General features: G+C 42.3%; 3 protein-coding genes across 8 annotated transcripts in view; 2 read left to right on the forward strand and 1 right to left on the reverse strand.

Moving 5' to 3' along the window:
- The window catches only part of cabin1 (calcineurin binding protein 1), a 36261-nt gene extending 33642 nt beyond the window's left edge, over positions 1-2619 (reverse strand). For all 3 annotated transcript variants that reach the window (XM_041042246.1, XM_041042245.1, XM_041042244.1), the window contains exons 1-7: positions 2495-2619; positions 1841-1899; positions 1613-1705; positions 1397-1510; positions 541-675; positions 216-396; positions 3-132 (exon numbers count right to left, since the gene is read on the reverse strand). In XM_041042246.1, coding sequence (XP_040898180.1) covers positions 3-132; positions 216-396; positions 541-675; positions 1397-1510; positions 1613-1705; positions 1841-1843 — 656 coding nt within the window. In that variant the 5' untranslated portion in view covers positions 1844-1899; positions 2495-2619. The remainder of the gene's footprint in view (positions 1-2; positions 133-215; positions 397-540; positions 676-1396; positions 1511-1612; positions 1706-1840; positions 1900-2494) is intronic.
- A 1349-nt stretch (positions 2620-3968) lies between these two features.
- Positions 3969-6225, forward strand: neflb (neurofilament light chain b). The gene is made up of 4 exons (XM_041042424.1): positions 3969-5105; positions 5274-5398; positions 5513-5931; positions 6038-6225. Exons 1-4 carry the CDS (start codon positions 3969-3971, stop codon positions 6223-6225), a joined length of 1869 nt encoding a protein of 622 aa, XP_040898358.1.
- A 6898-nt stretch (positions 6226-13123) lies between these two features.
- Positions 13124-14960, forward strand: part of dock5 (dedicator of cytokinesis 5) — a 29797-nt gene continuing 27960 nt past the window's right edge. For all 4 annotated transcript variants that reach the window (XM_041042171.1, XM_041042172.1, XM_041042173.1 and 1 more), the window contains exon 1: positions 13124-13274. In XM_041042171.1, the coding sequence (XP_040898105.1) occupies positions 13232-13274 (43 nt within the window). In that variant the 5' untranslated portion in view covers positions 13124-13231. The remainder of the gene's footprint in view (positions 13275-14960) is intronic.

A 14960-nucleotide genomic window follows, 5' to 3' on the forward strand; every position in this document is an offset into this window, starting at 1 on the left:
ACCATTTCATGAACATCTGCATCGTGTCCCTCTTCAGACAGGGCTGCTCCTCAAAGATTTTCTCCTTCAGCACCAGGCCTTTAGTGTAACAATGATCCTTTTCCAGGGCTTTGGCGATGAAGTATAAACAGCCTGGAAAAATGTATGCAGATGACAGTTACTTCTCTCTCTACACTTGATACAGAGCAAAAAGCTTATGATGATATATTACATACAGGTGTAATCACTGAGTGTGTAAAGGATAGTTATGAGGTTGTCCAGGCAGGGCCAGTGATCTGGGTTACAGTGCAATCCCTCTTCAAAGGCATGTCGAGCCAGTGGAATGCGCACCAGTCGCACAGCCAACTGACCAATTTTGTACCACATGTTCACGTCAGTGGAATCCAACATAACAGCCTGAGAAGAGAACAGAGCAGAAACTAAGGTATGAACATTCACCGCAGTGTTATTCATAAGCTTCAAAAGTACACATTTAGTTGCACAAAGTGGTGCAATGCCAAGACTGGTAAGTATTAAACTGGCAAGGTTTTGTTGCCTTACCTCCAAATAAAACTCCATAGCAGTCTCCAGGTCATCCCGCAATGCAGCCATACTGGCCAAGTTTTTAAAGGTGGAATATTTCAGCATCAGTCCAGGATGCTTGAGACCCACTCTCTGATCTTCTGAGGGCATGGCCTAAAATATTAGACAATAACGTTAGAGGATACATCAAATTTGGCACGAAACAAAGAGTAATTTAGATTCTTCTTATGGTGGCCAAGTAATATGAATGATAGCTCATCAAGCTCCTGTACCTGGGCAGGCTTTGTGCTACCATAAAGCTTAATTTTATTAGCATGCTGCAAATTTTATTCAGTTAAACTGAATTTTGGCACTTTAATCTGAATTTTCTGTCAAAGAAGACTGAAGCAGCATTAGAGAGAAAACAGGGAAATGTTTGATACAAGAACTTCACAGATTTTGCACAAAAGCCAATTAAGAATATTTTGTTTAAACAACACTAGAAAACTAATAATGTGTGAACACGTCTAATTATCTCGCTGCTACAATGTGTGAGAAATATCTAAATTATGATTAATGATCAGTGTTTTAATTGCTCTGGTTAAGAGTTATCCACCAAATGTCATGAGGGTGACCTATGTTGTTGTAAAGGTAAGTTTATTTCACATCATAAATCCTGGCCATGTCTCATGCAGAAACAAGTCTGTACCAAAACAAGTGATCCCCCTCACTGACTAAAAAGGGTGTGATTACATCTGATTACTCTGTGATTACATGAATTTTACACTGCTCTAAATTACATCCCAGCCACACAGTATTTTGGGTGTCCTGTGCAACCATATTAACAAACATTTTTAACAACCTTGATGGGAATATATACTGTGTGATATTTTACCTCTTTGAGCAGTGGAGTTTTGAGGAGCTCATGATAGGCCTTGCTAGACTCCTCAAACTTGTCATGTTTTTGAAGATCTAAAGCTTTGTGATATAAAGCAAAAGCCTCGGCTTCCTGTGGACAAAAATAAAAAACGACTCATTAATTTCACAGGGAAAAATAACTGCATCAGTGAAGATGCCTCATACTGCTGATTCATTATCATATGCTCTGTACCTGAGCCTCTTTCGTCTGACTCTTGTTACTTCTCAAGGGGTCTTGAGACTCATCTGCAGCTGTTGCAGAAGCATTCAATGCTGCTATGCGAATCTGTAAAGAGCAACACGGGAAAAAAAGGCGAAACCCTTAAGCAAGCACATATATAAACAAGGAAAAGGAGACACATGATGTATTGATACGAGACAAAGAGCTAACGAGAACGCATTCAATGATAAAAACCCTTACCATTTTAATATCAGGAAAGCAGAGTTTCCACTCTCACAGTCTGCAGACTTTGATTGGTCCTATAGAAATGTATGAAAATGAGCAAAGAAAGAAGGATAAGAGCAGGTAAGACATCCATTGAGCGAGCTAAAGTATCGTTTCAAGAGTAAACAGAGAAAAAATTAAGTTATACGTCGCCTCACCTTTAATGTCATCTATAAAGACGTGCCCAGTCTGCTGCCAACTCTCACTTACTCAAACCAGTCGACTGCCTCTTAATCAAAATCCTCTCTATTACTCACTCAGTTTGTGTAATGTTGAGTGAGAGAGAGCAGAGCAATGCAACGTAGTGTACTGAGCTGCCGAGAAGGGCTTGGGACAGCATAGCTAACCTTACCAAAACCTCACTCAAAACTTAGCTTGGTTAGCTTAGTTCTGCAGTGGCACATTGCTGCAGTTTGACCCGAGCAGGTGTATAGCTTCACTAGTGAACAATTCAACTACAACTCCTGACAGCAGGTAGTAAATATATTTTCCTAACGGGCAAGCGGATTCAACTTGCTAACAGCTCACATAACTGCCTCAGCTAGCTGATATTAGCTGACCCATTACATGAGCTAACGTTAGCTGCTGTTTTCGCCGGTTGCCCATCACTTGCAAAGCTGTGCGACTCACCGTTCATTCCCGTTTTAACTGCATTTGTAACGTTGCTATCGCTATAGCATGGCAGAAAACTCCCAAAGCACCGCGGTCATATCTGGACATGAAGCACGAAGCAAGTTTTTAAACTTCATTTATTCATCATCCTTTGTTGTTGTTAACGTGTTATGGTGCGTTTGCGTCACAGCAACTACCCGCCAAGTAGTAAGCTCGTCACTCATTGGTCAATACACTGACGGGTGTATTCATGTGACCAATCATGTGTTTTGATATTGGGTGAAACCACACCACCAGCACTCACAGCACTGAAATGTCATTTACCACAAAGGGAAATGATTTCAAGTTAGTATTACATTGATTTAAAACACCCTAAAGTAATTATTTTAATTAAATAGACATTAAATCTATTTTTTTTCACGTGAAAATTTGGCAAGTTTTCAAACCTGTCAAAATTATGTTAAATCATAGCTTAAAATACAGATATTAGCCTTTATTGTTGGATACCTAATATAATGGTTACTAAAGTACAAAGGTAATCAAATCAAAACCTGTATAGCCAGTGTCAGTGCCAGAATTTTCACTGTTCAAGGTTTTTTTTTTCTGTAACCAATCCAGATCTGTTCAGAAAAGTAGTTTTCTTCTGATAAACTAAACGTATAATATCATGACAATATCCTTTTCTTTTCAATCTTGCACCATTTTCTAAAGCTACACTATTTCTACAGCATGCAGGGCACAACCTTACTGTAGTCACTGAGACATAAGGTTAAATATGCAGTTTATGTAGGCTAAATCAGAGAATAATGTAGGTGATGCAGAGTATATAGTGTATAGTATGTAAAATTTGTATGCGGTATGTAGTCAGCATTTGTTTTGTGTAACTTGCATTGTTAACAGTTGGCCACTAGAGGGCAAACGTTTATTATAAAAACTGTAAACGTAAAATGTTTTCTCTGAGACTGAGATGTTCTTTCTTTTTTTCCCCCGCAGGTTCTTTCAAACTGTTACATCTTCAGCCAATTTGCTTTGAATTGCATTTAATTCAGATGCTTCGATTATATTAATATTGTCTTGAATATTATACTTTCTAACAGCAGACAGATGATGCAAAATGGTGCATAGCAGTGTCCTCTTGTACAAAAGGTACCCCCCTTCCCCCCACCATCATGCAGTATTTCAAGAGTTTGTACAGTTACATGACAGAAACATTATGTCTTTGTCAGGATTTATGGTGGAAAATTGCAGCAACTTCTGCAGTTTTCAGGAGTAACAGTATACTGTTTTTGTCCTCAGTGACCCTGTCTGTTGCAGTCCTTGTTGCTACACTGCTTATCCCCGCCTCCACTACCCCCCTACTCATTCCGACCCCACCCCATCTGTCCCTTGGCTGAGACTGGCTGGCTGGCACTATTATCAATTCTTTCAGTCAGCATGCCTGCAAAAAATAGCTTACGTCACAGTCATTACTGCCTCTATAAAAGCCAGAGTAATGCAGATTCACTGTGCAGTCAACCCAGCTACATTCCAAGACAAAGAGCAGCCCTTCTCTGAAGTCATGACTTCCACTGGCTTTGACCCTTACTTCCCCTCTACTTACAAGAGGAGAGTGGTGGTGCGCAGTGCAGGATATGGAGCTGGTGGAGGAATAGGATCTAGGTCTGCCTATTCCAGCCAATCTGCCCCACTGACTTCCTATGCATCCTCACGCAGAAGTTATCCAACACACGCCCGAGTTACCTCCAGCTACTCCTCTGTGCTTTCTGCTCCAGTCTCTGCAGCTGCCACTGAGCTACGCCTTGACCAAGCAGCCCAGGTCAGCTCTGAGTTCAAAACATTAAGGACCCAGGAGAAGGCTGAGCTGCAGGGCCTGAATGACCGCTTTGCAAGCTTCATTGATCGGGTCCATGAACTGGAACAACAGAACAAGCTGCTGGAGACTGAGCTTCTGCTGCTCAGGCAGAGGCAGACGGAGCCATCCAACCTTCGGGCCCTGTATGAGCACGAGTTCCGCCAGCTCCGTGCTGCTATAGAAGAGGCTCGCCATGAAAAGCAAGCAGCCCAAGATCACAGGGATGAGATGGAGGATGTGCTGAGGAACCTGCAAAAACGCTATGAGGATGAAGTGCTGGTAAGAGCGGAAGCCGAGGGCAGGTTCATGGATGCCAGGAAGGCAGCAGATGAAGCTACTCTGGGCCGGGCTGAGCTTGAGAAAAGAGTTGCAACCCTGTTGGATGAGCTGGCCTTCCTGAAGCGCCTCTGTGAGAGTGAGATTGCAGAACTGCAGGCCCAAATACAGTACAGCGCAGAGGTGTCAGTGGAGATGGAGGTCGTCAAACCCGACCTGTCTGCTGCTCTCCGTGACATCCGAGTCCAGTATGAGAATCTGGCACAACGCAACCTGCAGTCAGCTGAAGAATGGTTCTGCAACAAGATGAATGTGATGACAGCAGGCACTGCTCGCAACACTGACATTGCAAGAAGTGCCAAAGATGAGGCTGGAGAATACCGCAGGCTCCTCAGTGCCAAGACACTGGAGATTGATGCCTGCCGTGAGATGAACCAAGCTCTGGAAAACCAACTACAGGAAGTGGAGGAAAAACAGAGTGCTGAGATCTCTGCACTGCAGGTGAGGAACAGAGACACACTGAAATAAAGGAGGAATATAGGTGATATTTACAGGGATTTATGTCCTTTCAATGATAAAAAAAAAAAAAGAAAATTACTAGAAGTGATTTCTACGTTTTGACAGCCCACAATGTGCTACTAGCATGTCACTTTATATTTTTCTATACAGGATACAATAAGTCAGCTGGAGGAAGAGTTGAGGGCAAACAAGAATGACATGGCTCGCTACTTGAAAGATTATCAGGATCTCTTGAATGTGAAGATGGCCTTGGATATTGAAATTGCAGCCTACAGGTCAATACTATCGTCAATAAAGCTTTGATTCTTTCCGATCTTTTGCTTAATGTATTATAAATTTGTTTTTTAAATGAAGGCCATCCCCATAATTTTTGTGTTTTATTCCACCAGGAAGCTCCTTGAAGGGGAAGAGAATCGTTTAAATGTGGCAAGTCTGGGATCTGCCACCTACTCCCAAGCGATGTATGCTGCTCCACCTTATGGAAGAACACAGATCTCCATGCAGAGCTCTGCAGCTCCGTACCTGCTGAGCTCCCGCTTGTATACTTCATCACTCGCCACAGAGGAGACAATATCTGCAAGCCAAGCACAGCAGGCAGAGGCCAGTCCTCCTCAGGAAGAGGAGGAAGAGCAGGTGGAAGAGGAAGAGAAGGAGGAGGAGAAGGAGGGAGAGGAGGAGGACCAGGGAGACGAGAAGGAGGGGGAGGCAGAGGAAGAACAGGGAGAAGAGGGGGAGAAAGTGGAGGAGGAGGTGGAAGAAAAGGAGGAGGAAAAACAAGAAGATGAAGTGGAAGAAGCAGATGGACAAGGTTAGTGTGGTATTTCTGCTTGGCTAACGTGTGTATGTGTAGTAGTAAATTAATACTAACTTTTATCTGTCCTCACATGGTTTTGGTGATGAAGAAGCTGAGGCAGAGGATGATGCAAAAGAAGATGAGGAGCAAGGAGGAGAGGAGAGCCAACCTCAAGAGGAGGATGACGCTGAGCAGAAAGAGGAGGAGGGTGATGACCAGGGTGAGAAGGGGGAGGAGGAAGAAGCTGAAAAAGAAGAGCAGGTGGAGGCTGAAGAGAAAAAAGGAAAAACAACTGATAAAAAAGTTTAAATTTACATGCTTTAAAAACACCTGCTAGCCTGTAGCTAAAGGCTCTCTGGTGCTCATTCAACCCAAATGAGAATTTCTTGAAATCAGAAATGTTATTGAACCTAGCCTGTGTATGATAAATCTGAGTGATTCATAGCACGTATGCACACATGCACACTGTACCAGCAAAGAAATTAAGCAACTTAAAAGCTAATCGATCAATTGATGAAGACAGGAGTGTGCCTGGAGTAGAAATTCTGCTTAGCGGAAATTGAAGAAAAACCTGTGTGCATTACTGCCACCAAAACATGCCTGTATGACTGTATGTGCAATACCCAATCAAATGCCTTACTCACTGAGTGCTTTAAGTCCATGATGTGCTGCATTGAACTCCAATAAAGCCTTGAAGCCTTGTCAATCTAGACCTGACTGCAGACTTTTCATTTGTATTTATAAACAGGAACAGTGTCAAATCAAGTAACATTTAGCACAAAGAAATGCTTCAGCAGAAAATGATATTCAGTGTCCAAGCTCTGTGACTCACTTTCACAAGTAAGTATACAGATTTGTACTTGCTAATTAGCCAGAGTCTCCTTTTTCATCTAGGGTTTACAACAACATGTTCTTTTCTCCAAAGAATGTCAATGGGGGTTAATGGAAAAAGTACAAAGATGGCAGCCAAAGAGCCCTTAGTTCCATCCATATTGATGAATCTGACTGGAAGGGAGGGCTGCAGCAAACCAGCAAAGTCAGCAAGTCTGGACTGTTTTAGGTTTTTTTTCCAGCAAATGATACCAAGCCAATGAAACAAAAAAACATGAAAAAACAAGTAATGAAACAAGAAATCACTAGACCACTGTGTGTATCAGACAGAATTAAGCTTCACATTGTAAACATGATCAGCCGGTAAAGGCTCATTAGATTTCTCTTGACTTGGCAAAACTGAAGTCTGGTCCAAAAGAGATGAATTACAGTGGCGTTTTTGTCTTTATCTCAAGTCAGCAGGTTGTCTCCGTTCTGATGTGCCTACGGTCTTTGTGTGATCAGTGAGCTGACATCGGTGTTTTTCCTGCTGCCTCAACCTCATCCACATCACTGTCCATAAATCAGGGCTCACTGAAACCTTTATGACTCAGCTAGTCTGCTGCACCAAAGAATCTGGCCAAGTGTCAACTCACGCAGGATGGCAAGAGAGAGAAAGAGCAATTTCATTATTTCATTAGGGAGAGAAAGAGAGATTGGGGATGAATCAGAGGAGAGAGAGAGAGAGAGGGAGAGAGAAGTATCCCACTGCACTAAACCTTGACAGAGGACTGACTGTTTTTTACCCAGCAAAGAGGTGGAGAGACCGTGGGCTTCCTTTAGGCATCTGCAGAGATGCAATCCCCATCACACAAATGAACCCCTAACACACACACACACACACACACACACACACACACACACACACACACACACACACACACAACACACACACACACACACACACACACACACACACACACCTCCTATCTTCTCACATACTCAGATACTCAGACAAAAACCCACACAGGAGTGGATGTGAAGTGGGAGCTGCTGTTTGATGTGTCTGAAGCACTCTTTGAAACATTGCATTATCAAAATATTATTTTTTATTAACATATCCTAATAACTGCGCTTTCTGCACATGTGGCACATGTTCTTGTCAATCTTGCATGTGTCAAATGCCCTAAACTATGAGTAATCTCCCTTTGCCTTCCCTCTCCATCCTCCTTGTCCTCACTGTACCCTGCCCTGAGCAAGACTATATTATCCTCCTCCTCCTCCTTCTGTTGCTCTCAGTTGCTACATTAAGGCTAGAGCCAGTCGGAGGGAGCACTCTGTTTAATCATTAGAAATCCTACTTTGAAGTCAATTTGGCTTCTCTTACATACACACCTCTCACCACTCAAAGAGATAGCAATATTGCAAATGTTTTCTTATTGATTAAAAGTACACAATGACATACTTTTGGTTGGATTTTAATACACAAACTGCCTGCAGAGAGAATGCTGAAGCAGTGATGATCTTCACAGTAAATACTGTAAAGCACCAGAAGGATATATGCTTTCACTCAGGTGCTCATATGTATCACTCTTGTCGCAAACAGTTATGGGAGGCTTGCAGGGCTATGTGTGTGTGTGTGTGTGTGTGTGCGTGTTTGTGTGTCTTTGTGTGTCTTTGTGTGTGGGTTGGCGCGTGTCAGGGCACAGTGGGACACAGATCCCCTGTAAACGTAGCACATCAAAGCAAAGTTGTATTATTTTTATCACATTTCATCTTTCAGATATTGAGTTTCCCTCTGTTTCATCTGTCACATTTGGGCTATGAACGGACTGGTATATAAATCTTAAAAAATTGTGGGCATCCATGATGTCAGAGGGAGGGAGGCCCATCACTGAGACCAACTGAGATCTCCCAGATGTACCAATCTTTTGATGAAAAACAAAGAACTGAAGGTGCAGCAGCAGACATCAGCAACAGCTGAGTTTCCTATAAAAAGGCAAAACAAACAAGTGTCAGTATCATCAGTATTATACTGTATAAATAGATGCAATTTTTTTCAATGTAAAAGCTTGTGTGTTTGATTCCTGCATTCGTGACGATTACAACAAACCAATAGCACGTTTTACTTCATGGCTTCAGAGATTCAGAGAATCCCCACATTTAATTATGGCACTTGTGTTCAAATGTGGGAAAAACTCAGCAACTGACATTCATCTATTTCCAGAATTTAACAGCATATCTAAAGACTGGCTTTGTCCCAGAGTCATGAAACACTGTCTACATAAGGAAGAGAATATCAACTTTCCATTGCAACAAATGCATATTACGTTTCAGGAGGATAGAAACATTGTTTTCGACACAGTGTCAGAAATCTAATCTTCCCCTTCAGAGTACCAGCAACACGGCTTGTTATTCGGTTTTCTGTTCAGACCCACATGATAGCATTTAAGTTTATAATCGAGTCGATGCTGAGGTGAAATGCTGCACTTTATTGTATCCAGATGTAGGCACCTGCAAAACAAAACACATATTTGCATTCATTATTTATAATGAATACTGGGGGACTAGAATCAAAAACCAGAGTTAATGCTTTCCACATCTTCGGAAAGATGATACCTTTACCTTGAGGGAAGCATTTGTCGTCCTGATTATGTTTTGCAAAATGTAGGTGGGGTGTGTGCCCTCCTCTCAGACTGCTCAGGCTGTGGTCCAGACTGCAGACTGGGTGGTCACGCTGCAGTCCGCCTCTTTGGTTGTCACACAGCCACACTTTGTCTCCACGGAGAAAAGGAAGTCTTAGATAAGAGCTGTGGCTCCCTCTGCTGATCTCAGAGAACCACCTAATTAAAAGCCTCTGTCAGACGAGCCTTTGCATTGGCCTGGAAGACAGAAGACAGCAGACTATTTCATTTAAAGATGTGGCACTCTCACTCTAAAATTAGATACTTGCTTCTCCTGGTGTACATACCCTCTACAGTGGCACAAAGGATGCTTCACTGAGTCAGATGGAAACAAATGGGGGAGCCTCAGGGCACATCCTTCCTCATGCATCACAACCTAGAAATGAGATGTTTGACATGTGGATATAAATGTGCTCACCCTAACTTACCTGCAGATTCTGTGATCCCATGCATTAGAACTATATGTGTACTGCTGTCTGTTCTGTTCTTCAGGCTGGGCTCCAAGTGAAAGATTTCTGTGTTTATCTGGCTAGCCTGTCCCTAACCATTACATCAAAAGATGTATCGCAAGCAAACGTGAAGGTACGGGAATTCATGTAAGTGTCCGTTTAAGAACAAAGAAATGTTGACAGTTTGCATGTTTACACAGCAACCATGGTGACAAATGTGGGGGATCTGACGTCACACGGCAAGAACTAGATAAACACATCTTTGTAATGATATTATGTAAAAGTAGAAAAGTTTGGATGTGTCTTTCTGCACGAAAAGTCAACAGCAGATCAACCTCTCCCCCAGGATGTTGAATCGTTGTGCATAGATAGAGCATTGACTTATCCGCGCAGCTTTGTAGGACCGGGCTATTACCTGATTCTGCTGCCAGACAGCCAGGTGGGCACTGAGGCCCAATTTGCCTCTGATGTCATGCGGTCCTGGCAGTGGACCCATAAATCCATTAGGCCTTTTGTTCACTTTTGTCTCAGGAACTGAACACCTCAGTGGGGGCTACGATCGGTGTTTAGAGCCTGACCACTCAGAAATCTCCAAAGCATTGTAGCTCCTCATGTCATAGAAATCACAGTTCACTGAGTTTAGTAATGTCAGCCACTGAGTAACAGTGGAGTCGAGTCAGGTCGGGCTTTATTTATATTGGTACAGTTCATACATATGGATGCTCAGTGTGCTTCTTTGTGCATCCCATAAAAATGAAACACACACACACACACACACACACACACACACACGCACACACACACACACACAGGGAAGCATACGCACTCAAGCATGTATGCACATAAACACTAATCAAATGCTCTACAGTGTAGAAAGGTGGATGGTAGATAGGGCGCATGTTTACTCTTAGTTCAATTGTCTGTTATGCTAAACGTTCATTCATAGTGTGTCTGTTAGGCAAAGCACTGAGAAGCCCTGAGGCAGAGTAAACAGACAGGATGCTCCTGTTTCAGGACAAGAGCAGTAGCTTCATCTTGTTTTTTGTTTTTTGTTTTTAAATCCCTGTCCTCATGTGCACCTGTTTCCTTTTACCTCACACATCTGCACATACATGATTGAGTTTTCTTTTCTCTTTTTGTTTTACCACTATTACTAAAATGCTGCACCTAGACAGGAGATTTTAATAGAAAGAAGGACGAAGGATGTCTGATGTGACATAGCGCAATTTAAACTAAATTAGAAGATGAGGAGAGTGGGGATTTCCTGTGAAGACTTGGCCTGTCTACTTCAATTGCTTATGGAGCATTCAACTCCAGATGAACTCGAGTTCAACTCTGCTTGTCAAGCTGTCTCACACACAACTGCAAGGCATGCACGCACCCACCAAGACCAGCACATCACTCTCTGAATTTAATGATTTCTCTTTAAAGATTCTGTAGTAGGAAGACTTGAGAGCTAAATTATAGAAGCAGACATTTAATAAACTATTCCACAACAGAATGTAACACAATAGTCTACTGTATGCAATAGCACAAAGCAGTCAGGTGATGGCAATATTGTATTCCTTTTTGCAGATTTGATTTTTTTTTTAAACTTTTGATAATGCAGAAGAAACTCTTCACATCTGACATGATGTGTGAGAGGTTTTACTAAAGGTATGTGGAGAATCAGAGGTGAAAAGGCCTGAGCAGATGTGAACCCCCCATACAATAACTTCAAATACTCAGCAAGCAGCTAGGTCACAATAATTGTAACAGTTCAACTCATAACCTTGGAAATCCTACATGTAGCTGCGAAGTACATCTCTAGTAGCTGATTTTCAGGATGTGTTCAGTCAGTGTGTTTGAATTCTTTAACTGTGTGAGATTTGTCAAACAAACAAACAAACAAACAACAAACATGCCGCAGAAAGAAAATACACTACAGGGTGGGAACAATTGTGTGTGTGTGTGTGTGTGTGTGTGGTGGGGAAGCGCACTGATTTATACTTCTTTTCTAGCCTATTTTTGTGGTGGGAAAATGGGGGGTGGGGGGGGGGGGGGGGCAGTTCAAAATGCTATTATGTGAAGGCATATTTTTTTAAATTGCTGTTTTCTTGATCATAGCTTTGGACACTGAAATGCCTCTCACGGTGCTATTTTGCAGTTGCCTAATGTTCAATAGCTCTGTCCTTTGCAAAAATAATAAGATTCAATACTAGTTTTCAGTCCTACTGCTTTGTGTGGTGTTAGTGCTAATTCTCCACAAGCTGTGTTTTAAATCAGCCGCTTCACAATAGATGGGAAAAAAAAATGGACATCATCCTGTCAAAGGGAACAACAAAAGTACTGGATGGCTGAACATTATTGACAGCACCATTTGGCTGACCAGTTGCAGCAAAAATGCACACACACACCCACACACATACACACCATGGGCAAACAAAAGGCTAAGTGGGCTACCAGGTCTCAGCCAGCAGCTGTAAATTACTTCACAGGGCAGGGAGGGAGGGTGCTGAGCTTTATTTGTGATATACTGTCCATGATGAAATGACATTTAAATCACAGACAACAGCCTCATTGATGGATTTCAACACAATTGTTTTTGGATATACTTACATTTGCTTGTCTAAACAATTAATTGTGTTGCTGAAACGCTCTGCACAGTTAATTCAAATATAGCCTTATTTGATTATATAAATATGTCCCGTGTCTGGCCCATTATGCTCTCTCAGAATACAGTAGGCCTCCTTTAAATCAGTCAGTGTGAGCAGCAGCATGACGTTTGCAATTCAATTTCATTTTAAATTAAAAACAATAACCTGGTGATAATTTATTTATGACACATCGGTGATTTATAACTCGGGTTTCGAATAATTATTCTCCCCTTGATTGTCAAATGTGTGTGTATGTGTAGCTGTAAAACTGAGGTAAACACCATCAGGAGTCCTTGAAGCAGACCGAGGGACAACTCAGACACTCTCACTATAATTTAACTCTGAATTCAATTTTAGCTCATTTGAGGATTTATGAGGAATTGTTACAGGTATCGATTGACCGGTGTCCAGGGCAAAATAGTTTCTGGGACAAGGTTCCCGGAGACAAACCCTTGATGAAAATGAGTGTCTGTGCTGTAATGTGGATATAGATGTGTGTTGTTGCTGTTGTTGTTGTTGTGGGGGTAGTTTGGGGAGCCCGTGGTTCACGCCTCTCCTCTTCTCTCCCAGCTCCCAGCCGTGTTTGCCCTCCTCTCCCCTCCCCGTTTACAAGTCATGATGGCGGAACTGTAGACTTCGGTATGAGCAGGAGCGCACCGCCCGTACTCGTTTAGCAAGTGTATATAGCTATTTATTTATTCAGCCAATTTCACGTCCCCTCCTTCCCCCACCAGCAATGACCCGCTGGATTCCTACTAAAAAAGAGAAGTACGGAGTGGGTAAGTTCTCACATTTATAGCTTCGTGCGTTTTGCTGGTGGAGAGCTCGCCGAGTTCACTCCCAGAAACTACTCTAACTTCAAGGCAACGGGGGCTCAGAGAAGTTGGGAAACACAAGTTAGTAGTGACTTTTGTTGAAGGAGGTGGTGCTTTGGCGGTACTTGAACACCGTTTCCCATCTGGGTTTCACAAACTTATTTCTTGCTCCAGGGGACTTGATATTTACCCTCCGTGTTGTCCCGGGGACTCGAGCTATTTGGTTGTAATAGGAAATTGCTTGTGTTACAGTCCATAATAGGTGGTGAGGAAAAATGGAAAAGAGCCAAGAGTTCAATGAGCATACCAGTCATTGTTGCACTTAATCGCACTGAGCTGACTTGTTGAAGTTACAGTGTACTTAAATGAATCCTCACTTTGCTGGAAGGTCCCTTTAGGCTCCCTCAAGGACTCCTGTAGGGCCCCACATGGGAGCCACTGCTGTGTTTGTACTGCATTTGAGATAAGAGAATATAATTTGCATAGACATTGGGTAGACAAGTGGTATTTCACTACACTTAAATAGGACTTCCTTGTGTCAGTGTAATGAATTATACCTCTTAAACGCACTTAAGCATATTTCACAACTTTATAGTTTAGCCACTTTTTAAAATTTGGACTGCAGTGCTTTGTTATGAGATGTGGCCTTGTTGCCTGTATACATGTGGGCTTACAAACTAATGTGCATGGATGTTCATGCTATCAGGTATTTCTCCACACCCTCAAGGCAAATCCTCAAAAAAACTGTTGGCTCAATCTCTGTCTGGTTTACTGCAGGGACTTTACAGCCAGCTCAGGTTGGCTGGTCATTGGTTACCATTCTGACTCACATCTGAATCTGTGTTTAAAGCAACAGACACTTGTACAGACAGTGTTTCCTGGTGTGGAGCAGATGTGTTACACATTGCATGTGGGGCCAGTGAATACACCCAGTGTACGTTTTTTCTGGACTAGGTGTGAATCAGAGCCCAGGACTGTGTGTTCCAACCTGGATCCTCTCGCTGAATATCTCTCAGGTTTTTTAGAAGGTGTTGTGTCCTCTGTTGCTGCGGTTACTAAAAAAAACATTTTAACCCACAAAAGGTAGATATGCAGTTCTCTGCACAAACACCCCCCCCTTTGGTCACGTATGACCTTATTTTAGCAGCTGATGTTGAGGAATTTTTTTTTTGTTAATCCTTTTAGATCCCAGTGTGGTGTTCAAAACTGTTGCTCAGTACACTGTGCTATTCTCCTGCCATTCGCCTCAGAAACAGGAGTCACTAACAGTGTACTTAATCCTTAAAATGCCATCGGACCCTGTACAAGGTCTTACATTTTTAATCCGATTAGTCAACCCAGGCTGCGTTTAAATACAGGCAACTACATTTTGGGATGAAAGACGAGATCGCAAGGTTTCTGATAGTATCAGTTATATCATGCTAGCTAACAGGGAAATGTGGATAATATGGAGCTTAAGATATCACAATCTTTTATGGTGAATTTGTGACACCTTCATAATAGGATAGCTTCCTAATTTCCACATCCTGAAAGAAGCACTGTACTAGAGGCTAAATTGAAGCACTGAAATCAGCAGGTGAAGAAAATGTGCACTCCCTGTTTAGTTTCATTTATTTCGCCTCTGTTTTTACATTATTTGCATCTATAATG

This window comes from Toxotes jaculatrix, chromosome 7 (assembly GCF_017976425.1).
Source record: "Toxotes jaculatrix isolate fToxJac2 chromosome 7, fToxJac2.pri, whole genome shotgun sequence".
In the NCBI taxonomy this organism is placed as follows: Eukaryota; Metazoa; Chordata; class Actinopteri; family Toxotidae; genus Toxotes; species Toxotes jaculatrix.